Source organism: Onychomys torridus, chromosome 15, assembly GCF_903995425.1.
Source record: "Onychomys torridus chromosome 15, mOncTor1.1, whole genome shotgun sequence".
In the NCBI taxonomy this organism is placed as follows: Eukaryota; Metazoa; Chordata; class Mammalia; order Rodentia; family Cricetidae; genus Onychomys; species Onychomys torridus.
This window is the reverse complement of record NC_050457.1, coordinates 16042665-16067655: the sequence shown is the minus strand read 5'-3', so window position 1 is coordinate 16067655 and position 24991 is coordinate 16042665. Positions and strand designations below refer to the sequence as shown.

Genomic DNA, 24991 nt, shown 5'->3' with positions numbered 1-24991 from the left:
TGCCCGACTAGCTTAGCTCTTTTTTCCTTGGATTTTTCTGCTGATTTGGGGTCTTCTGTGGTTCCCTGTAGATTTTAGAACTGAGGTTTTTCACAGGCATCAATGTAATAGAAGGCAGGAAGCATCACAGAGAAATCAAAGCCTCTAAATTAGAATCTACAAGGTCCTGCCTAAGACTTACTTTATTAATCCACTAAAATCTAGGATGTCTATTTCAAAGACAGTGAGGATAATAAACAAGGTAAAGGAGACTGAGGACCGAATGCCACATGTCTCTGGCTTTAGCACATGATTTAATAAAATTTCTCTCCTTAAAGTAAGAGGCACAGGAGAGAAGCACAGATGGGCACTCCCATCCTCAGGAAGAACAAATCTCTTCCATCCCCAGGGTCCTCAGCCTCCATTACAGTAGCGCAGGACCTATTTCTCTTGGTGAACCTTTCTAAAGGTTCAGAAGGGTTTCTCTTAAAGGTTGAAAGAACCTTTAGAAGTAGTGAGGTTTTCCAGTTAAGTGTGTGTGTGTGTGTGTGTGTGTGTGTGTGTGTGTGTGACAGAGAGAGAGAGAGAGAGAGAGAGAGAGAGAGAGAACAGTAGACACACACACAAGTAAAAATGATATACTAAACTTACTGTTTTGCAAGCTGGGCGTGGTGGCACACACCTTTAATCCCAGGGTTTGGAGGCAGAGGCATGCAGATCTCCCAAGTTGGAGGCCAGCCTGGTCTACTGAGCGAGTTCCAGGCCAGCCAGGGCTAAGTAGTGAGACCTTGTCTCAAAAACCAACAGATAAACACGTCAAAACAACAACAGAAGCTGCTCTGAGGCCTGTGAGCATAGCGGTTGCTTTTCCATAGAAGGTACTCACAACACAGGAGAACCAGGCTTGTATTCGTGTTAGGAAATGTATCTTTGTGCTTTCCAGGCACTTTATGAAATGTGTTCATGTCCCCAGACTCACCCAATCATGCATGAAGGAAAAGAGAGCTCATCTCCTGTGGGATTTCAAGGGTCAGAGTCGTTCTCATCAAAGGCTGAGATGTGGCACGGACCCCTCTCAGAACATGCCAGCTGTGCCTGCTATTCCCTGTGTGAATGGAAAGCAAACATGTATATCTTTTCTTACATCATTTCACACTTAGTGATCTGAAAATGGAGTTTGAGCCCCCCTGTTTGGTTCATAGCTACTAGCATTATTGATATAGCTGTAAAATCTATAAGTTCCTTTCATAAAAAAGAAACATAAATATTTTGAGGTAAGTTGTGGTCCCATATGACGTTTTACATTTGTGTTTTGAATTTGAGAACAATAAGACCTTCTCAGTGCTGGATGATTCATTGGTCACAAACTCTTTTTCAGTCTGGCAGCTGTCAGAGCATCCATGCTGTTCCTGCAGAATGTGAGACAGCACCTGCAGCGTCCTGTGTGGATGAATGCTGACATTCTTCCTGGGCCAAATGGAAGCAGCAAAGTCGTGGATGCCAGAGCCTTTCTGGACACCGTGACATCCTTCTTTCCAGATGTGACCTTTTCCCTGGGTTGGACAACAGGATGGCATCCTGAGAAAGTCAATGAAGGTGGTAATTCTAATCAAGAGTTTACTGTTAGTTGAATTAAAATATCCTCCAGTTGTAAAAGTAGCAGCATTAATACAGAGCTAAAAAGTCATCCCACACAGCCCAAGGGCCTAAAGGAAAGAAAGATCCGACCCTCCAGGTTTGACGTCTGTCCCTCCCTTTGACGTCTGTCCACAAGCTTCCAAGGGAAATGGTTATTTGCAAGATGTAGTAGAACCAAAGTTGTGTCTTTACCTGCTTTGAGCACATGCCAAGCTGGTCTTTGCAAGTGTTTAGCATACTCGGGACTCATTTTCCCATATAGCACACAGCAGATTCACTGTCAGCTAAAGTACATAGGAGCTTTCCCCGCAGTAGGGGCCAGAAGAGTGAGTGTGGCTGAAGAACAGAGCGCTGTGCCTGAACATTTCACTGTTGTTGGGTGGCTTACTGATGGAGCACTTGATTAGCATGCCCAAGACCCAGGGCTCCACTCAGCACCTTTACAAACAAAAATAAGTGTAATCTTCCTTGCACCGTAATGTTTTAATTCACTCTGAACTCAGTGGATGTTTCGTGAGCTCTCTAGAATCTCATCTGTAACTTAGCGACAGAGTTGTTTTCCTGGGTAATTCGGTCTTTTAGTTAATGGACTTCCAGATTCCAGTCAGAAACGTACAATCCTTTCTTGTCACTTCAGGCTACAGCTGGGCAATGGTGAAAGAGATGGACTACATATGCAGTGGCCTCACCCAGCCCATCACATTTCCGGTCAGGGCAGCTTTGGTCAGGCAATCCTGTTCTCAGTTGCTCTGGCTGTTGAAGAAGTCAAACAGGTATGAATTATCACCACTGCGGCCTCAGATGGGGATGTGTGGGTGCTGGAGAGGGCAGGGACGTGACTTCCAAAGGTGTGCTGGAGAGGGCAGGACTTTTGGGAGGCAGAGCCAGGCGGATCTCTGTGAGTTCGAGGCCAGCCTAGTCTACAGAGTGAGTTCCGGGAAAAAGGCGCAAAGCTACACAGAGAAACCCTGTCTTGAAAAACCAAAAAATTAAATAAAATAAATAAAATAAAATAAAATAATAAAAGAAAATAAAATAATAAAATAAAAATAAAAATAAGAAATTCTGGTAAAAATAATATTATGATAATGTCGGAGAGCCATAAAGAATTCTAACATAAAAATTTTTTACAGTTACCTAGCAAAAAGCCAAATTTAATAATTCACCAGGTCAGAGAGAATAGAGGAAGCAGTCATGTGTCTATTGTAGATGTAAACTGATTGATTTCTGTGAGGAATAATTTGGGATGTGCCATAGATTTCATCAATAAGAGCTCATCTTCCTAGAAGTTCATGAATGCACAGAGAGGGTACTAGCACATTCCAGAGCATTGCTTATAATTATAAAGGATGTGGAACATTCCAGTATCCTCCAGTCGGAAACTGGCTGACTGTATTGTGGTGTGCTCGCATGATGGAATAGTAAGTACTTGTTGTAGGTCACGCTGTTTGGCGATGGATAAATCTCTAAGATATCTCTGTTAAGTGAAAACATTCAAGTTCAGAAGCGTTGTGTCTTATGATTCCACTTGCATGGGGAAACTGAACTATAAACTATTTATAAATGAATTAAACCTCAGATTGTTTGAGCGATGGTAGCATGCATTATGGTGAAGCGAAACATTAGTTGGTACCAGACAAGAGACTGGTCGGGGTCTTCATCGCAAACAACTCAAATTAGTTGTGGAAGACAGCCGCACTGAGCTAATGAGGAGATGGTTACTTTAATAGTGTGTGGTGCTTTAGACATGCTCTTGGGGCAGCATGTCTTTATTAACTCCTATTACTGTGAACTCTGCTTTGGTTTTGTTTGTTTTGTTGGTGTTGAACAATTACTCTGAAGTCAGCTAGCGTACTGTATTAATTTTTAAAGATTACTATTTAAATTATGGCACTAAATTAAATTGTAAAAATTAGATTCTCTTGTAGAACTCTAATGTCTTTGAATGTATCTCCGCATAGTCCTGTTTGAGAAACATTCACAATATAAAGAGATTATTTTCATGGATACAGGATAAGAAGTGAGCATGTGCAGAAGCACCATGAGGTTAGAGCCGCAGCTGTGAGGAACCTGGCCAAGGCTGCACTCGGTTCATATGCAATTTGCAGTACTTCCACTGAATGGTCACAATAATTTTGAAAGGCCATGTCTGATCCTGAAAATTTTGCAGCTCACAGAGGCACCTGCTAGTCCAAGAGCCCCAATCAGAAATAATTCTTTCAAACATAATCCTAATGGGCCTTGTAAAATGCAGACTAGCAGCTATCAGCACACATTGCTGGGCTGTTGGGTGTGATAAAGTCTAAGAACTTTTAGATTTTTTTTTTTCTGTTAAGCAGAGACTGCACATTTCTTAGACATCTACTGTTAAGTCTTTCAAGCTGAAAGTGATGGATTACATATAAATGATTTTTTTCTATGATTTTACACATACAGGTAGATCATGACAAAAAGCTATTTCAATGACCATTCTGTACACTACGTTAACAGTAATTTTTTAAAAACTTTGGTCTTTTTTCCAGTAAATGGTCTCACAAAATATATAGAGATAATATTTTTAAGAACAGTGAGTGATTATTTTTATCCCTCATTCTGAATTTGTATAATACTGTTTGAGAAATATTAGTAGCTAACTAATCCATGACCCATCTTTTCACAATAAGGACAATGTTTGAGAAATATTTTTTTGATTTATTTATTTATTGTGTATACAGCATTCTGTCTGCATGTACACCTGCAGACCAGAAGAGGGCGCCAGATCTCATTGCAGATGGTTATGCGCCACCATGTGGTTGATGGGAATTGAACTTAGGACCTCTGGAAGAACAGCCAGTGCTCTTAACCTCTGAGCCATCTCTCCAGCCCCAAGAAATATTTTTTTAAAGCAATGAGTTCTTGTAGCTGGAGAGCTTCTCTCCAGGTCCCACCAAGCCCCTGCAGTCCCACAACCCACGTGTATCACTCACACACTTATATTACTTATAAACTGTATGGCCGTGGCAGGCTTCTTGTTATCTAGTTCTTCTATCTTAAATTAACCCACTTCTATTAATCTATGCTTTGCCACGTGGCTCATGGCTTACCAGTACCTTACATTTTCCTTGTCATGGTGGCGGCTGACAGTGTCTCTCCTCCTCAGCCTTCCACTTCCCCCAATTCTCTTCTCTGCTAATACCACCTACACTTTCTGTCTGGCTACTGGCCAATCAGTGTTTTATTTATTAACCAATCAAAAGAACACATTTGACATAGAGACCATCCCACAGCAAGTTCTAGTGACATAAAGAGTATAAATTACCAAAACTTAAAATATTGTTCTCGGCTAATATGTAAATATGTATGTAAACAGTCCTTTAAAAACAATCGGGAAGAGTCAGGAATGTGTTACACTTAGGTTGCCATTAGAGATACAAATCGTTGTGACACCATGTCTCATGAATTGCACTGTGTTTCATTATTGTTCATCTTTATGGACCAAATGCTGTTTTCATTATGACATTTTTATTAAGGTATTGTCTTGGCCTGCGTGTGTATGTGTGTGCAATGCACACGTGTGTGGGAAGCCCTTTTCTGGATGCAAGTGCTGTGTATGAAGTTGCCTGAGGCTTAGAAGACTGAGAGAACTAAGCCTCTTTTTAGTGATGTGATACAGTTTTCTCTTCTCCTTCAACTTATCCTCTGAATACATGTCAGAGGAAGTATTGCAAATGAGTAGCTTAATGGACACTAATCATTACCAATGAAAAGACAATTTAGAATCATTTCAGTATCATTTTATTACTGTATAAAGACAAATATGTTTTTATTTTAATGTTTTAACTCTTAAGTTGGCATTAAAATATACTTCAGCCTTGTAATGGTAGCAGATATTTAAGATAATTATATATGTATATAAATACATACACCCACATATACACGTGTGTGTGTGTGTGTGTGTGTGTGTGTGTGTGTGTGTGTGTGCGCGCACATGGGAGGGGAGCACTGGGTATTTTGTCCATGCCAGGCAAAGCACTTCTCCAATGAACTCTATTCTCAGACACTAAAGTTTTCTCTTTTGAAAACTGTATAGCTTATGAAAGGGCATATTTTCTTCAGTAGCCATAATGAAAGCCTAATGCAAAATCAGTGCAATTAAACTTTAGACATATACAGTGACTGTCATTGTATTAGACACAAAGTAAGTGCAATTACACTTTGGAGCAGCGGTTCTCAACCTTCCTAATGCTGTGGACCTTTAACACAGTTCCTCATGCTGTGGTGACCACACAATTATTTCAGTGCTACCTCATAAGTGTAATTTTGCTGCTGCTATGAATTATAATATAAATATCTGACATCTGATACGCAACCCACAGGTTGAGATTCCCTGCTTCAGACATATGCAGTGACTGTCATATGCATGTACCAGCTAATAGAGCCATTTTCATCCCAAAACTTTTAGAGTGTCTTTTTACTCTTCTGTTAAAAAACAAAACAAAACAAAACAAAACAAAAACCTATAAAACCTCATCGTTCTTACGGCTCTAATGGCCTTATACTTCTTGAGATGGGAAGAAGTTGGAAGTTTATTATTTATTTTTAATTAGAGCAAAAGCGCTGAGATGTTTATTCAGACAACAAAATCTGATCCATATTCTACCTTAAAAGACTAAAGGTTAGATGCCGGGAACCCAGTCAGTGTGGCCCAGCATGGGGCCCTTAGCTCACCTCCCAGCACCAAACAAAGGGTGACAACAAACCCCTCTGTAGTTAGATGCACATTGTTCGTGGTCTGTGTGGCTACATTGCATTTATGATGCACTGCTATTTTTAAAGATTTTTTTCAAGTTTTTTTGTTTGTTTGTTTGTTTGTGTGTGTGTATGTGTGTGTGTGTGTGTGTGTGTGTGTGTGTTCATGCAGGTACACATGGGAGTATGCACATGTGAGTGCAGGTAGCTACAGAGTCCAGACAAGGGTGTGAGATCCCTTAGAGCTGGATTTGTATGTGGTTGCCAGCAACCCCGTTCTGGAAACTGAACCGTGGCCTCTGCAGGAGCGGTACATGCTCTTAACCCCCAGCATCACTTCAACCGCTTGAGTTACCATTGAGAATCAGTCCTGCACTGGTTGATACACATCCATCTATATCTATATATAATACACACATGTGATGTTCACCTGATATGTATATGAAGGTCTTTATTTTTACATACTTAAGCCCAAATCTTGTAATAATTTTATCATTTTTAATGGTTTTCAGTTGATTTTTGTCTTTGAAGCAAAAGAAACTGCACCCTTTTTAAACAATGATACTTTCTCTTTTGGAATCTGGTAGTTCTCATTTCCTTTCCCTTTTCCAGGTTTGTTGTTAGTTTCCAGACCCAGGGTTCACAGCTAGGGGAAGCCTAACTCTCCAGCAGGTAATGCCTGAGGACATTCTATGTGTGACAGGGATTCTAGTGGCTTCCTGTGCCAGGAGCCATGAGTGTGTTCTGCACAGGACACCCCCAGGGAAGAGTTCTCTCACACAGATGCCATAATGCCCATGTGGAGAATTCTAGAACCGTGTCCAATTATTAGTGATTACAGGCATTGTTAATGAGAAAGCTTTTCAAATCCTGCAAAGATGCCAGTCTAAACAAGCATCCAAATTCCTGTATGTTTTCAATTTTCCCAAGTGCGTTTTCTATTCCTGTAGGAGCAATCTTGGCTGGCTGTGGTGGCCACACCTTTAATCCCAGCAGGCCAGCAAAAGCAGGCATATCTCTGTGAGTTTGAGGCCAGCCCGGTCTGTAGAGTGAGTTCCACTCAGGCTAGCCAAAAGTAGCATCTTCTCTTCCCTGCGTGCCTAGTAGAGGATATTTATTGTGTGACTTTGCGGTCTTTCCCATCCCGTCTCCCGACTTGTGTCTGACACAACAGTCCTTCCATGTGCTTCTCAGCGCTGACTCTCTGTTGATCTGCATGATTTCCTTTCTCAGTTTTAGGTATGAGCATTTCATAACATGACCTGTACTTTCTTATGTATTCAAAGATACTGAAAATAACATTTAAATGGCCTACATGTGAAACCTTGTAAACCTGAGGCTTTGGGGAAAGTTAAGCTTGCACAACCTTTCTGTTTATGATTTAATAAGTGGTTTCTTTAGTTTTCAATGGCCTTAGAAGCCAAGCTTCATAAATTATATTTTCTTAGGAAATTGTTTGATCCAAGTTTTTAAACTTATTTAGATACAACTGACTGAAGTAGTTTATTACTCTCTAATTTTCTTACAAGTCTAGTTCCTTAATGTATCTTTTCCACTAATTTATTGACTAGACTAGATAATTTTTGTAGTTGTTCTTTTTTTTTTTTTTTTTTTTTTTTTTTGAGACAGGGTTTCTCTGTATAACAGTCCTGGGTATCCTGGAACTCATTCTGTAGAATAGGCTGGCCTCTAACTCACTGAGATCCTCCTGCTCTGCCATCCGATCACCAGAGCAGGTCACCTCAAGCACTTTCTCGATCATTGCCAGTAGTCTATTGTGGAGGTATCTTTGTGGATTTCTGGGGACCTCTCTAGCACTTTGCTTTTTTCCTATTCCCCTGGGGTCTTCATTTATCATGTTGTCTCTTTCCTTGTTCTCACACTCTGTTCCTAATCCAGCTGGAACCTCCCGCTCCCCTAAGCTCTCTTTCCCCCGACCCTTGCCCTCCATTACCCCACCCACCCACAGTTTGCTCATGTAGATCTCACCCATTTCTCTGTCATTGGACAATCCCTGTGTCTTTCTTAGAGTCCTGTTTTCTAGGTAGCCTCCCTGGAGTTGTGAGTACCAGTCTACCCATCTTTGTTTTACATCTAGTATCCTCCTATGAGTGAGTACATATCATGTTTGTCCTTCTGAGTCTGGGTGACTTCACTCAGGATGATCTTTTTCTAGTTCCATCCATTTGCCTACAAACCTCATGCTGTCATTGTTTTTCTCTGCTGAGTAGTACTCCATTGTGTATATGTACTACATTTTCTTTATCCATTCTTCAGTTGAAGGGCATCTAGGTTGTTTCCAGGTTCTGGCTATTACAAATAATGCTGATATGAACATAGTTGAGCATGTGTCCTTGTGGTATGTTTGAGCATTCCTTGGGTATATGCCCAAGAGTGGTATAGCTGGGTCTTGGGGGAGATGGATTCCCAGTTTTCTAAGGAAGTGCCATATTGACTTCCAAAGTGGCTGTACAAGCTTGCATTCCCACCAGCAGTGGAGGAGAGTTCCCCTGGCTCCACATCCTCTCCAGCATAAGCTATCTTTAGTGTTTTTGATCTTAGCCATTCTGACAGGTGTAAGATGGTATCTCAGAGTAATTTTGATTTGCATTTTCCTGATGACTAAGGATGTTGAACAATTCCTTAAATGTCTTTCAGCCATTTGAGCTTCTTCTCTTGAGAATTCTCTGTTTAGCTCTATAGCCCATTTTTTAAATTGGACTGTTGGGTATTTTGATGTCTAATTTCTTGAGTTCTTTATATGTTCTGGATATCAGCCCTCTGTCAGATGTGGGGTTGGTGAAGATCTTTTCCCATTCCGTAGGCTGTCGCTTTATCTTATTGATCATGTCTTTTGCCCTTCAAAAGCTTCTCAGTTTCAAGAAGTCTCATTTATTAATTGTTTCTCTCAGTGTCTGTGCTACTGGTGTTATATTTAGGAAGTGATCTCCAATGCCAATGCCTTCAAGACTACTTCCTACTTTCTCTTCTATCAGGTTCAAAGTAACAGGATTTATGTTGAGGTCTTTGATCCACTTGGACTTAAGTTTTGTGCACGGTGACAGATAGGGATCTATTTGCAATCTTCTACATGTTGACATCCAGTTATGCCAGCACCATTTGTTGAAGATGCTTTCTTTTTTCCATTGTATAGTTTTAGCTTCTTTGTGAAAAATCGTATGTTCATAGGTGTGTGGATTAATGTCAGGGTTTTCAGTTCAATTCACATGTCGGTTTTTATGCCATTACCAAGCTGTTTTTATTCCTGTAGCTCTATAGTAGAGCTTGAAATCAGGGATTGTGATGCCTCCAGAAGTTGTTTTATTGTACAGAATTCTTTTGGCTATCCTGGTTTTTTGTTTTTCCATATGAAGTTGAGTATTATTCTTTCCAGGTCTGTGAAGAATTGTGTTGGGATTTTGATGGGGATTGCATTGAATCTGTAGATTGCTTTTGGTAAGATCGCCATTTTTACTATGTTAATCCTGCCTATCCATGAGCATGGGAGATCTTTCCATTTTCTGACATCTTCTTCAGTTTCTTTCTTCAGGGACTTAAAGTTCTTGTCATACAGGTCCTTTGCTTGTTTAGTTAGAGTTACCCCCAAGGTATTTTATATTATTTGTGGCTATTGTAAAGGGTGATGTATCTCTGATTTCTTTCTCAGCCCATTTGTCATTTGTATATAGGAGGGCTACTGATTTTTGTTGTTGTTGTTGTTATTAATCTTGTATTCTGCTGCATTGCTGTAGGTGTTTATAAGCTATATCAGTTCCTTGGTCAAATTTTTGGGGTCACTTATATATACTGTCATGTCATCTGCAAATAGCGAAAGTTTGACTTCTTCCTTTCCAATTTGTATCCCCTTAATCTCCTTATGTTATCTTATTGCTCTGGCTAGAACTTCAAGTATTATATTGAATAAGTATGGGGAGAGCAGACACCCTTGAGAGACAGATTTTTTTTGGGGGGTGGGGTTTGAGACAGGGTTTCTCTGGGTAGCTTTACACCTTTCCTGGAACTCACTTGGTAGCCCAGGCTGGCCTCGAACTCACAGAGATCCACCTGGCTCTGCCTCCCGAGTGCTGGGATTAAAGGCGTGCGCCACCACCGCCCGATGAGACAGATTATTTTAAGGCACCTGTTTCCTTTATTAGTTTAGTATCCAGGAGACAGGTGATCAATTGCTGAGAGCATTTAACAGTAATAGATTGTTATATTAAAGTCTGTTTTTGCAGATACCAGACACTTTGGGGTCTGGGGGTGTTCCTTACCACCTTGATATATCTGATGATCCTTGGACTCCAGCTCTATGGTGATCCTGTAACAACTAGCTGAGTTAATTAGAAGAGGGATCCAGGAGGAGAAAAGCTTTGTGGGGTGAGACCTCATTCTTCTGGAATTGGGGACAAGGCATTGGATCCCGGTGTCCTCTCGAACAGAGAGCAGGGCCTTGTCTGTGTCACTGTCCATGAGGAGGAAGAGCACTGCTGACCGGTCTGGAATGAGGCACAGGGAGGGAGCAATGAAATGAAAGCTCCTGCCTTAGCTGGAAACTCTCTTCCCATTATGTACTCCTGAAAGTACAATTAAGTGGTGGGGTCTGGTGAGGTGAGTAAGACTGTCCCCCTACCCCAACAATAGGGAACTGAGAAGGAGAGGTGGGATCTCAACACTCCCTCGGGACTGAGTAAGTGGCTCAGTGTCCAACAGGAAGGAAATGGATCACCCCATACTGCATCCTGGTTCCCTGTGAGCCTGTAGCCAATCCTAGGAAGTCTGCTAGAGGTCATTGTTTGATGTCCCCATGCCACGGGTGCACGAGGGCAGTCATCTAACCAGTTGTCTGTCTCTGCTCCATATTTGCAACAAAACTTAACAAACACACCAGAAAACACAGAAAACACAGATCCATCAACACACAGAAAACAGACAAAATGCCCCAACAACAAAACAGACGATTGAAACAGACAAGACAAAACTTTTCAACCAACCAGAACCAGGTGGGTGAGTGATATCTTGCTATTGCCCTGGATGGGAGAATATTGGGGTCCCATTGAAGCTCCTCCATGTCCCAGATTGGGATCCCAGAGAACAGAACCAGTCTGTGACTCCTCAGGAGGCCTCTGGAGATGCTGGGTGCTTTTCTCACCATGGCAGTCCAGTACACCGAAGGCAACCTCTAAGCTTTGGAATTCTCAAGGCACACGCCTGCTGAAGTGGCCCCTCAGCCCTGGAGTTCCGGATAGAAAGTCTGGCTTCAGAACATGGGTGTGTAGTCTGAATCTCACTGAATCTCACTGGGGCCTCCAGAAAACGTTCATCCCGCCAGGTGAGAATAAGACCACTACCACGATTTTTGAGCCATATTTGAAGCAAGTTTTAATTAAATACTGGTCAGGATGATGGACTTTGGCCAGGACAATTCTGGGGTTGCCAGAAAATGACAATGAGTCACATTTTGCTGAGGCTGGTGAAGGCAAACCCATAAGGCCATCTTATTTCCAACCAGGTGCAATCAGGGTCAAGCATACATCCTGACCTATTTCCTGCCTGTGTACCTCCTGCCTTCAGGTGATCAAGCACATCCTGTGCAGTTGGGTCAAACAAACTGTTGAGGGAGTGAACACATGGCTAGTCATCTCCTACCAACAACAGCCTCCAGCATTCCAGGAACTATCTGTTTTTGGGCAAGGGACTTACAGGCTAGAGACAGTTTTGTTATTTGGCTCTCTTAGGCACAGCAATTAAAACTTAAAACATAACTTTGGCTCTCACATGTCCTTCTCAAACTAACAGCCGAAATTGGCAGTATCACCCACATAGTGCTGGCTTTAGAGGCATGAGAATGAAGGGGTCATGGATTCTTCTGCTGAGGTTCCAGAGAGCTGCTAAGGTCAGGCAGCATGTGGCATTGGGGTCCATGCATGGAGGCCCAGAGAGAGCAAGAGACAGTGAGAGGACACTGTGAGATGGGAAAATGAGGCCTGATTTGTAGTGAGAAACCACAAGATGTTGGAAATGCTAGACCGTGCAACATCTACCAAGAAGAGCTATGCACCAGGAGTGGAACTGCTCAGGATAGATGTGTGTAGCAGGGACAGAGCCATCTAAGCCCCTGAGGATAGATGTGTGTAGCAGGGACAGAGCCATCTAAGCCCCTGAGGATACATGTGTGTAGCAGGGACAGAGCCATCTAAGCCCCTGAAGTCCAGGGTCAGACATAGAGCTACAGGACTTGGTGTTGAGCCTGCTGGGCTTTGACCATTCTTAGGCCGGGTGTTTCCTTGCAATGACCCCGTTCTTCCCTTTTACAACTGTAATCCATGTTCCGTTCCACTGTTTTGGGAATATGTGATCTTCTTTTTGATTCCTAACAGATTGCCTTGAGTCTCAGAAGATACTTTGGACTTTTAAATAGTTTTAAAAATGTTAAAGATTATGGGGACTTTTGAAATTGGACCGAGTGCATTTTGCGGTATGATGTGCCCATGAGCCTATGGAGGCCAGGGAGTTGAATGTGGTGGTTTGAATGAGGAATGTTCCTCATAAGCTCAGGTATTTGAACACTTGGTTCCCAGTCAGGGGTTCTGTCCAGGGAGGTTAAGTGGTCCAGAGTTGCTGGAGGAAGCACATGACTTGGGGTGGGCGTCGAGATTATATAGCCCCACCCTACTTTCAATTCATTCTCTCTATGCTTGTTGTTGAAATGCAGCCCGTAGCTTCCTGCTCCTGTTACCATGCCTACCACTTGCTGCCGCGCCTCCCCGCTGTGATGGACTCTTGTCCCTCAGGAACCATAAGCCCAAATATGCCCAAGTCACTTCTGGTCACCGTGTTTTGTCCCAGCAACAGAGCAGTAACTAGTACAGATACTTTTACGGGATTTCATTGGTTGCTTGATAAGATGGATGGCTTAATAGTGCTAGTTCTTCCAACCCTAAACATGGGTTTACACACATCATCTTTAAAAAAGAATTGGAATTCTTTTCATATTTCTTTTTTTCTTTTTCTTTTTCTTTTTCTTTCTTTTTTTTTTTTTACTTATAAACTGTATGGCCACAGCAAGCTTCTTGCTATCTAGTTCTTCTATCTTAAATTAACCCATTACTATTAGTCTATACTTTGCCATGTAGCTCGTGGCTTACTGGTACCTTACATCTTACTTCTCATGGCAGCGGCTGGCGGTATCTCTCTGCCTCACCCTTCCACTTGCCCGAATTTTCTTCTCTTTTGTCCCGCCTATACTTCCTGCCTGGCTACTGGCCAATCAGTGTTTTATTTATACAGAGCAATATCCACAGCACTTCCCCTTTTTTTTTCCAAAAAGGAAGGATTTAACTTTCACATAGTAAAATTACATATAACAAAACAATTATCAAGCAAGAATTACAGTTACAATATCTAGTCTATTTGTTTTGGCAAAATTAAAGAAAATATTCTATCTATACTATATTTGTGAGTCTGAGGTTTTATATCTAACTTATCTTTTATCATAACTAAGGAAAATTGTAACTATCCAGTCTTCAGCTATATCAAAGTCCCCAGAATGATATAATATTAATACCTGAGAAACAGAAGAAGGACACAAGCAACTTTGGGAGTCTTACGACAGTAGACAGAGACAGCTGGCAGCCTGGACAGTCACCTAATGTTTTTCTGTAAAGTTTGGGCACCTGTCTTCAGCCCACAGGCCTAGAAACTTTCAGTCACTTCTCTCTGTGTCCTGTAGAATGTCTGGCAGTTTCCTCTGCAAAGCAGGAACCTGAAGAACTGTTTTGCCAAGCAAAGTTCAGTGGTCACCTTGCTATGGGTCCTGCATGTCCAGTTGATCAAGCAGGCCAGGCAAGAACAGTTTCTTGCCAAAATTGCTATTTTTGCCAAGAAGAAGATAAATTCCAATGGAGTGTCTTTGATGCCCATTTTCCTCTCTGAAGTAAATTGGTGCTGCCAGGAGCAGACATGTCTCACTGTCCAGAAAGTCTAAATTTTTAAAAACATTTTAAATGCCATATTCTGTAGGTCTTTGAAGTGTTTAAAGATTACCTACCTAATTGAATTATATCTATGTATACCTAGAAAACAACATGACTATAAGTTTGACTATCATAGAAGACTAATTATTAATCTGTATTTCTTAATTATTCATTACAATCTAAATGAATTACATAAACATAATACCTCAAATGAGAATAGAAATATATATACAGTATAACAAATTGAAGTTTAAACTTGTATAAATAAACTAAAATCCATAGCCACGTAAAACATTTTAAACAAGTTGCTCTTTAAAAGTAGGTTCAATAATCTACCCCTTTATCTTATGATCTATACTGTCCCCTTTTATTATTTAGAAATCAACCTGTTTTAAATAAATAAAAATATTGGTTTTTCTCTGTCCTACACCAGAGGGCTCTTCTGATATGGGGCACAAGAATCTCTTAACCTTTTCTTTTAGTAATATGTTTGGGTTTAGAGAAGGAGTGAGCCAATTCCATCTCCAAAGCCAGCTTGGTATATTTGGGAATTTGGGTGTAGTTTCTCATACTACTTCCTGCTGGAGGGGGCACTGTATCTTATGGGGACACAAAGAAAGTTTTAGGATTATGGAGTAGTCCGTGAGGGTGTATTGTCTGAGCCAGTTGCCTTGAAACCATTCTGGATGTTGGATCATCTGGGCCGCAATATCATTGGAGACCTTTCAGGGGGTCTTGGCTGGTCAAAGCTGGTGTGTCTTAATCTTACATCTCGCTTTTCATGGTGGTGGCTGTCAGTGTCTCTCTGCCTCAGCCTTCCACTTCCTCATATTTCTTTTTTCTTCCTCATTTGTTGTTAGTGTATATAGAAATGTGCTGGTATTTATGTTAGGTTTTATTATGTAAATTTGCTACCTTAATTACTTTATTATTTCTTGAAGAGACGCCATGACCAAGGCAGTTTATAAAAGAAAGCATTTAATTGGGGGCTGGCTTACAGTTTCAGAGGGTGAGTCCATGACCATCATGGCAGGGAGCAGGCAGGCAGGCAGACATGGAGGAGCAGTAATTGAGATCTTACATCTGATCCACAAGCAGGAAGCAGAGAAAAAGGAACTGAACCTGGCATAGGGTTTTGAAACCTCAAAGCCCACCTACCCTCCCCACCCCCACCCTCACCCCCATGACATACCTCCTTCAATAAGGCCGTACCTAATCTTTCCTAAACAGTTCCACCAACTAGAAACCAAACATTCAAATATGAGTCTCTGGGGGTCTGTTCTCATTTAAACCACATTTACTAACCTTATTACTTTGACAGTCTTACTTGTTTAAATTAGCACTTATTGTTATAGGTGATTTCATTATAATATTTTATGCATTCTTTTATTGGTCCCTTCTTCTCCTGCTCTCCACCTATCATTAGCTGCCTCCTGTCCTTTTGTGTCCCAAGTGACCCCTGCTGCTTTTATATCACATTTATTCAATTACCTCCTTTCTCTTTCCTCTCCAAACCTTCCTCTGAAGGTCACCTTTTTACTTTTGTTGCCTATGCTCCCTCCAAATATAGTAAGTACAATCTAGGGTCCTCATACAGGAGAAAATATGTTTTTGGGTTTTTTTTTTTCTATTGTGAAGCATTATTCCTGGGAGAAATGAACAAATATTGGCTCACACCAGATAGGGAATTGATGACAGACCAAAGTATAGATATCACCAAAGTCCAAATTGGTGAACCACTGAGTTTATTTGGGTTATTTGCAAGAATTTGGGTGAGAGTTTACTTAACAGTAGCATGAATGACTCAAAGGCATCTGCCTCACAAAAAGTTTACCCCAACACCGAGATGACTCGTAAAAGTTCGAGTCCCAAACCTGTCTACTTAACCTGCAGACAACTCTTCATATCAGAGTCCCCACTCATCAGCAGTCCTTACCACTTAAATAAGGAAGATGGGGGACTTCTGAATCTGGTAAGTTTCAGGAACTTCCTGGGACTTGTAAGTTGTTTACTTCCTGGATGTTAAGGTGTCACCCTTTAGCACTTCCTAAGACTTAAAAAGCTGTCCTGGGAGATAGAATGCTTCAATTCAGAGAAAATTATATTTTTGAGCTTGACATACTTTATTATAATAATTTCAGCTCCATTTTCCTTGTGATTTCATTTTTGTTTATGGCTGAATAAAATCCTATTATGTATATGTACCTGATTTTCTTTAGCCTGATTTAGTTAATGGATATTTAAGATGGTCCCATCCCTCACAATTGTGAATATTATGGCAGTAAACATGTGTGCAGAGATATCTGTCTGATAGGATGTGGAATCCTTTGGGTGTATGCCCAGGAGTATCACAGCTAGGTCTTATGGTAATTTTATTTTTAGTCTTTTGAACAACCTTTACTCCAGTTTCTTTGGTGGCTGTGCAGTTTTACATTCCTACCAGTGGTTGGTCTTTTCTGGCATCCTCTCCAGAATTTACTGTTTGCATTTCTTTGGTGGCTAAAAATGTTGAAAAGCTTTAAAAATGTTATTAGCTGTTTATGGTCTTTTCAGAAATCTCTATTCAGTTTATTAGCCCATTTATTGATTGGAAGGTTTCAGGCTTGGGTGTTTAATTTTTGCAGTTCTTTCTGAATTCTAAATGTTAGCTCTGAAGTACAACTGGCCCAGACTTCCTCCATCCTGTGGTTGTGGGCTCACACTGTTAGTGGTTTCTTTTGCTGTGCAGGAACTTGCTAATTTCATGTAACTCCATTGTCAGTTCCTGGAGTTATTTCCTATGCTATTCCAGCTCTTTGAGAAGGTCCTGGCCGGCGTCTACATGCCCTGTTTGTCTCTGGCAGCTTTCCTGTTGCCTTAGCTGTAGCCCAGGGCTCCAGCGAGCTGTGCCACCATCTTCATTTGATTCTAGGGATTTTAGAATTCCCTCTCTGCTTTATTCAGCGGCTCACCGTTCATGCACAAGTGTGTTTTTCAGGGACTGTGGATGTTGGTAGAGTGCTTGCCCATTACACACACCCTCAGAATTAAATAAATCGATTAAATAAGGACAGCACATCATTCTGTCTCTGAGTGTTGGTTTAGTTTTTGTGTTTCTCTTGCTGTTCAGTACAGTGTGATACTTTATTAGGAAGTTTCTCAATTTTATTAAGGCTTGCTTTGTGGCCGATAATTTGATTTTAGAGATTTTCTCTGCCACTGAGAAGTACTTGTTCCCGGTCACTTGGCTGAGATGTCCTGCAGCTATCACCTGAGCTGTGGCATAATTTAGCGCTGACATTTCTTGGCTGATTTGGTGGGGTCTGGAGGACCCACCTAAGGATGAGAGTGGGGTACTGAAGTCCCCCACTGTTATGGTCAGGATGTATCTGACCTTGCATGTCCTTTAGTGTGTTGTAAAGAACTGAGAGTCCTAAAATCCAGTGCCCAGATCCTTCCACTTGTCTTCTTCCTTCTCGATGAGTTCTTCCTTGGGGAACATGTGGAAGGTGTCTCCATCTCCTCTGATGAGGCTTGGTTTCCATGGGTAGATAAAGCCGGGGACCCTTCTGCTCTGTAGTGTGCAGTCACGTGTGTTCCTCATGTTCATCTACTGTCACAGTCTGTGACTACTCCCAGCAGCAGGTAAGTCCAGGAAATGTGGCTCTTGTTTGTGACTATGTACACAGAATGAAGAGATTTGTGACATAAAGACATGGGGAATTAAAGCCACCAGCATCTGTCACATAGCCTTTACCTCCAGCCTTCTCATTTTCCCCTGGGTGACTTTAATTTCTCAATCGTTAATGCATAAGTTCAAAAACCAAACAGGACCAAAGGGTTGCTGTGAAGAGTCTCTGTGTCTCTGCGGTCCCCCTCACAACAGGACCTGATGTCTCATTAATGAGATATTGGCTTCTTTGTGGAAATATGAGTAAAGATAAATATGTATTCCTCCTCTCCCTCCTCTTAATGAAAGCATCCTCCTCACATACCTTGCTTCCTGAAGATGGACGAGAAGAACATAGGAGAGGAGGGGTCCGAGCAGTGGCAAGCAGATGCCCCTGAGTGCTGCCCACCCAGTCTCTTGCTTTGTGTTTTGGTTACACTGGCATTCGCCTTACAATAATTGGTTAAAAACTACATTTGTGGCTTATATACCGTCATGTGATTTCTCACAGTAAGAATGTTTTTAAAAGTGTATCCTGAGAATCGACTTCAATGAATCGAATTTAAGATGCCCTTTCACAATCTTATTTATCCCATTTCGGTTTTGATAAAATGGAGAGCTGTTTAATGGGAGGGGGGGGGGAATGACCTCAAAAGTTCTTTTCTTAACCTAAATAATCGTATCTGTGTCTTGTTATAAGGTTCGTTACCACAGTATCCAGCTAAATTAATAGATTCCATCTGATTCACTTTTTCCTTTTTGTGACCTGTGCTGTGGTTTATTCTTTTTGGTGTGTCACATGACACTTCTGGGAACTAAGTCTGAAGTATTTCCCTCTGTCATGTTTCTTGACTCTCGTTTCTCATCAGGACAGCAGCTTAACAAAACCATGCTCCTTGCTAACCTGTGTCTTTGTTAGCAGCAGAGATGCTTTCCAGGTCTCTCCTGGATCCAACAGGGTTATGGGGCAAAGGGAATGTGACTACTAAAGAGTATGGTGTCCCCAGGCATGCAGCAGCCAGATCAGTAAAAAGCAAATTAGAGAAAATATACTCAGACTCTAGCATGCTCATGCATTTGCATATTCTCTTATCTTAAAATGTATTGTTATTCCTCTTTTTCATTTTATTTATGTATTTTATGCATGGTGGGGGAAACACGTGTCTCACAGTGTGCATGCAGAGGGCAGAGGACAATTTGCAGGAGGTGGTTCTCTCCTTCCACCAGGTGGGTCTCCAGAATTGAGCGCATCCGGCTCTGAAATAGGCATTTTTTCCCTATGAACCCTCTTGCCAACACCCTGTTTGCTCTTGTTTCTCTTGGCATCCTGTCATGTCAAAAGAAAACCTCCAAGGTACATCATTAGTGACTGAATGTTGGGGATGATGGTGACACTTGATCTCTTCACACTCTCCTTGTCATGCTCCTTATTTCACGCTGACTCCTGAGCACACCCAGGTCTACAGCTATAAGTTTATTAGAGGGACAGAGCCTTTGATCAGCAGCAAAATCTTCCATCAGCTCCTTTTACAAAATGTGACTCATTTCCAGTGCTACGGTATGGGTTTCTAAGCCACTCAACGGTTCTGTAGTTGAAACATAGAAGTTACATAATGTATGTGGCTGCAGTGGGGGTCTGTTTTGTCTCTGGTCACTTTGACGTTGATGAAGGAATGGAGCTGAGCAGGGTGGTTAGACTGCTGTGGGCTTTGGGGAATTCTTTTATCCATTTCCTATCTTTTGCTTTTACTTATACACTTCTGTTTTAATACAGGTACAGCCTGACTATTTGGACCGGAAAGGATGACAGTTATTCCACTGAAGATTTACTTTATATTCGAGACTACTTTAATAAAACCCAAGTTTTCTATGATATTCTGGAACCACAAAACCATGAATTTAAACAAGCCATTGGAATCCAAGTCACTTTTTAAGAATATAAGAATACACTTCTTCTAAATCATTTTCTCTTTTGGTTTCATGATCTTTCTCTGCTTTGGTCTGAATTAATTGCTGTATTAATTGTGATTATTGGTTTATGCTAAATTTATTCAATCAAAAATGCTTATTGTATATTTATTTGATTCTTATAATGTCTTCATGGCTGTACATGGCTGAAAGATTTTACCAGCTGCAATAAAATTGTTTTCAAATTATAGTAAAAATGTTCAAGCCAGGTGTGGTAGCACATGCTTATAACCCTAGACTTGGGATCCTGAGGCAGGAAGATCAAGAGTTCAAAGCCAGCTTGGACTATATTGTGATACCCTATCTCTAAAACAACATTTTGTAACTTCTCTATAATCATCAGACATTAATTTTGTAAAAATATTGAATTAATAAATTAACTACTTTTTGATGAAATTAGAAGCATGATATATTTGTCCCAAATGAAGTACTTCCTACCTAACCCTTAACAATTTTCTTAGAAAGTTTCACTATGTTTATTCATATATGTTTTGTCTGATATGTATGTGAGTGTGCCATGGTGCATGTGCAGAGGCCAGAGGAAAACCTGAAGGACTAGGTTCACTTCTTCCACCGTGTGTTCTGGACATCTAACTCCGGTCATTAGGCCTGGTGGCAAGCACCTTGCTGCTGAGCCCTCTTGCCGGCCTGACAGTCTTAAAACAATAGTATGTGATGACTGAGTGGCATTCTAAAAGCTGCCACTTAGGTCGAGACATGAAGGAATGAAGCTGTTCTGAGAAATGAAGCTACATCCAGATATTGTGGGATTTCTCCTACTGCGGAGTGTACTCTGAATGGTTGCTCGTGTGGGCAAATAACTGTGCTCACTTCTGCACACCACACACATGACTGAAGGGCACCTCTGGCCTAAACATAAAAGCTGAATTCGGAAGGCATTTGGCAGTGAGTGTAAAGATCTCATGCTTCTGGGTGGGCAGGAAGTACTAACTCTAAAAGCAAATACAGATAAATGGACTTGAACAAGCTTCTCATCCAAAGATGCCATTGAGATGGCTCAGTAGTTAAGAGCACTGGCTGCTTTTCTACAGGACTCAAGTTCAACTGTGGGTACCCACATGGTGGCTCCCAACCATCTGAAACTCCAGATCTACAGGTTGCAACGCCCTCTTCTGGTCTCCTTGACTAATGGACACGTGCAGTGCATAGACACATGCAGGTGAAGCACCCCCTCATAAAATAAAAATAAATCCTTAAAAAAAAAAAAGGCACCACTGGATCATGGCTGAGAAAGGGCTACTATTATATGTGAAGTACGCCTATAAACTGGTAAAAAGCCAAAAGCTTGAATTAAAAATGAGAAAAAAAAACATCAACAGATGCACCACAAAATAAAATATCCATACACCCAAAGCAAGTTTTCCAGAAAAGGTTCTGGACAGTATTACCACTCATCCAGGAAAGGCGATTCAAGCCACAGTGAGATAAGTGCATACGTCCCAGAACAGCTCCCAGTAGAACGGACAACTTGTATGTATGTGGGGGAGGGGACATTCCCACAGTTTCCAATAAAGACACTATCTCTCCCCAGGATCCAGCCATTGTGTCCTTAAACATGAACTCAGGGGAGTTCCCATGTTCACAGAAAAGACTTGTGATAAAATGGTTTTTTGTTTTTGTTTTTTGGTAGTAGTTATATTCTGAGCCCCTAATTAAAAACAACACATTTCCACCAGCAAGAGAACTGCTAAATATAATGAGGTTACTACACAGCACTAAAAGTTTTAACTACTTGATTCGTGTTGTAAGGATAAGAGTAAACAGTGCAGAGGAATGAGGACAGCTGAGCACATACTCTATGGATCTCTTTGTACCAAGTCCAAGGATACTGTCTTAGTGTTCTGTTGCTGTGAAGAGACACCATGACCATGGCAACTCTTAAAAAGGAACACTTACAGCTTCTGAGGTTCAGTCCATTATCATCAGGGAGGGAAGCATGGTAGCATGCAGGCAGACATGGTCATCCGCAGGCAACAGGAAATGAGCTGTATGCCACACTGAGCATAGCTTGAGCATAAGAAACCTCAAAGCCTGCCTCCCACAATGACACACTTCCACCAACAAGGCCACACCTACTCCAACAAAGCCTCACCTCCTAATAGTGCTACTCCCTATGAGGGCCATTTTCTTTCAAACCACCACAAGCACCCAGAACTAATACATGGCAACAGAGGTCAGAATGGCAGGTTACTCATGGGATTAGGTAGAATACTGGATGGGCAGTGGGATGATTTGGAGAAGTGATGAAAATGTCTATAGTTGTGCCAACATGATTATTTGGAAGGCATATGTGGCAAGGAATAACTTACACATTTTACTGTGTTGTGAGTTATACATATCAATCCTTGATAGTATTTTTACAGACCATGATATACCGAAATTCATAGGATGCTAACAAACACCGAAAAGCCAGTCTCTGCAACCTTGGTTAATGTGGAAAGAGGTTGTGGGTTGCAAAGCAGCATTGTGGGATGGTATTATATGTGAAGCTGATGTATTCACATGCACAGACAGATTTTGGAAAGAAGTTCAAACACAAAATACCTGCCTCTTCCACATTTCCAAGCCTAACGCATTGTTGTTGTCCCATAGCATTTGAATTCTGCTCCCCATGACTCCCAAGACCATCCCACCTTAGAAGAGTCATTGTTAAGAGATTTGATTTGGGGGCTGGAGAGATGGCTCAGTGGTTAAGAGCACCGACTGTTCTTCCAGAGGTCCTGAGTCCGATTCCCAGCAACCACATGGTGGCTCACAACCATTTGTAATGAGATCTGGCGCCCTCTTCTGGCCTGCAGGGACACATGCAGGCAGAACACTGTATACATAATAAATAAATAAACCTTTAAAAAGAGAGAGAGAGAGAGAGAGAGAGAGAGAGAGAGAGAGAGAGAGAGAGAGAGAGATTGATTTGATTGGTCAGAAATTCAGAGCCTTCCAAATGTACAGTTACTTTTGGCCCTGTGAGAGAGTTGGTGTAACTGCACTTTAGCCATTAGGTGTTGATTTCTCTAGTGGGAAATTATTAAAAGTAATTTGGAACAGTTTGTCGATTTGCTTGGATCTTAGTTCTCTGGGCTTTTAACCCCCTAAAATCAGTTAGCATCTAGTGAATTCATAGAAAGGTACTGTCTCTCCTCCCTATTATTTTAGATTTGAGCCTGCCTGTGAGGAATACTGATAGTCACAGGTTCATGGACAAAGACAAGAATTGAGTGCTAAAAAAAGAGATACAGAAGTGCAGACGCTCTTTCTGTAAAAATGAGATCAACCAAGTCCCCCAGCCCAAGAAGATCTAGTCAGGGCTTGGAAGCAGAGCGACCTGCGCAGGAACAGGCAGCTAGCTACTGTTCTAGCGGCCACATCCACATTACTCTTGTACTTTGTGTGTCATTAACTCGTTTCCTTCTTTATACCCATCAGCCTTGTGCCTGGGACCACAATTTGACCTGTCACATGGTTTTGTAAAGAAGCCTATTAAGTTTTCTAGGGCCCAGAGGGGCAGGGGGAAGAAATGGAACAGACTCCATGTGTTGAGACTCTGCAGATGTTTCTCTGTGACCCTAAGCTGGGACTCCATCCAGGTTGAGGTGAGAGTCCCAGACCGCAGAGAAGAAGCCTCCAGACGTGGCTGGGGTGCTTGGCTTCTCCAGGGACCATAACCCGCTGTAAGCAGGAAAGGATTGTGGGAATCCAGGGACCATATCCATATTCCTACTGTAAGCAGGGAGGAATTGTGGGAATCCGGGGACCATATCACCACTGTAAGCAGCAGATGGTTGTGGTCAGTTTGGAGTTTTAGGAATGCAGGGGAGGGCCAACCACACTGGGGATTCTCAAAGAGAAGAAAGATGAAGACCCAAAGTAGTTGATGGGAAAAGGGATTCAAGAAACAGAAGACATGTTCCTGGGCTGCAGTTCTGCGACTAGCCCATTGAGCAGAGAGAAGTTTGGATGACTGACAGCAAACCTGGCTGATGGGGGCGGGACAGGAAACAAGCCAGCTGGGGCTTTATTTCTCAGAGGGTCACTGATGCTCCTTCACATGATTTGGAAAAGAAAGAGAAAAGCTTCACCCACCTAATTCTGGACCTAGTTTCTACTCCAAGAAAGACATTCTTTTTTCTAAGTAATCCTAAGGACTCCACCTCATGCCACCCCCACAGTGATGCTGACTTTACTACATATTTAAATTATTTCATAACTCAGACAATAAAACTTCCCACACAGCCCACAGCTACAGTAGAGAGAGAGCCCGGGACGCGGGTGGCTGACCAGTCTCCTGGATCCCCGTTGCTTTTGTTCCTGTGCCTAGGCTCCCTGGAGCAACAGTCCCATGATCTCTGGTGCCTGAGCCATCTGGGTTTCATTGCCGCTGTAGATTAAGGCTGGTATTCGCTCTCTTTGATTTGACTCTTTTCTTGGAGCGAAGGAACATAGCAAAAGTCCAAATTTTTAATTAAGATATCTGGCTGTGAAAGTCTTGCTTCTTTGTTAGCTCAGGGGCTAATTATGAAGAACAGAAACTTTAGGGCTCAGGGCAGAGTACTTATCTTTTTTTTTTTTTTTTGAGCTGAGGATCGAACCCAGGGCCTTGTGCTTGCTAGGCAAGTGCTCTACCACTGAGCTAAATCCCCAACCCCAGAGTACTTATCTAATGTGTGCTGGTTACGAGTCTGCTGCTGTGATAAAGTGCCATGAACACAGGTCTTGTAAGGAGGAGTTTATTTTGGCTTACAGTTCGGGAGGGATGAGTCTCTCATGGCGGTGCTCAGGCATGGTAGCAGGCAGCCAGAGCAGGCAGCCAGGAGCTCACGTCTTCAACTGCAAACGTGAAGCAGACACAGTGAACTGAACGCGAAGTGGGGCCAGGCTACATTGTCTCGAAACTCCCGGCAGTGACAGACTTCCACCAGCAAGGCTACGTCATCTAACCATTCCTCAAACAGCACCCCCAACCAGGAAGAAAATGCTCAGATGCTGTGCCAATGGGCTATTTCTCATTCAAACGGCCATAGTATGTAAAAGACCC

The 24991-nt window shown here is 41.8% G+C and overlaps 1 protein-coding gene across 1 annotated transcript in view; it reads left to right on the top strand.

The window, feature by feature from the left end:
- The window catches only part of Fam151b (family with sequence similarity 151 member B), a 34985-nt gene extending 14829 nt beyond the window's left edge, over nt 1-20156 (top strand). Inside the window, exons 4-6 of the mRNA XM_036206801.1 lie at nt 1358-1575; nt 2255-2390; nt 19745-20156. Coding sequence (XP_036062694.1) covers nt 1358-1575; nt 2255-2390; nt 19745-19904 — 514 coding nt within the window. The 3' untranslated portion in view covers nt 19905-20156. The remainder of the gene's footprint in view (nt 1-1357; nt 1576-2254; nt 2391-19744) is intronic.
- Nucleotides 20157-24991: the final 4835 nt, after the last annotated feature.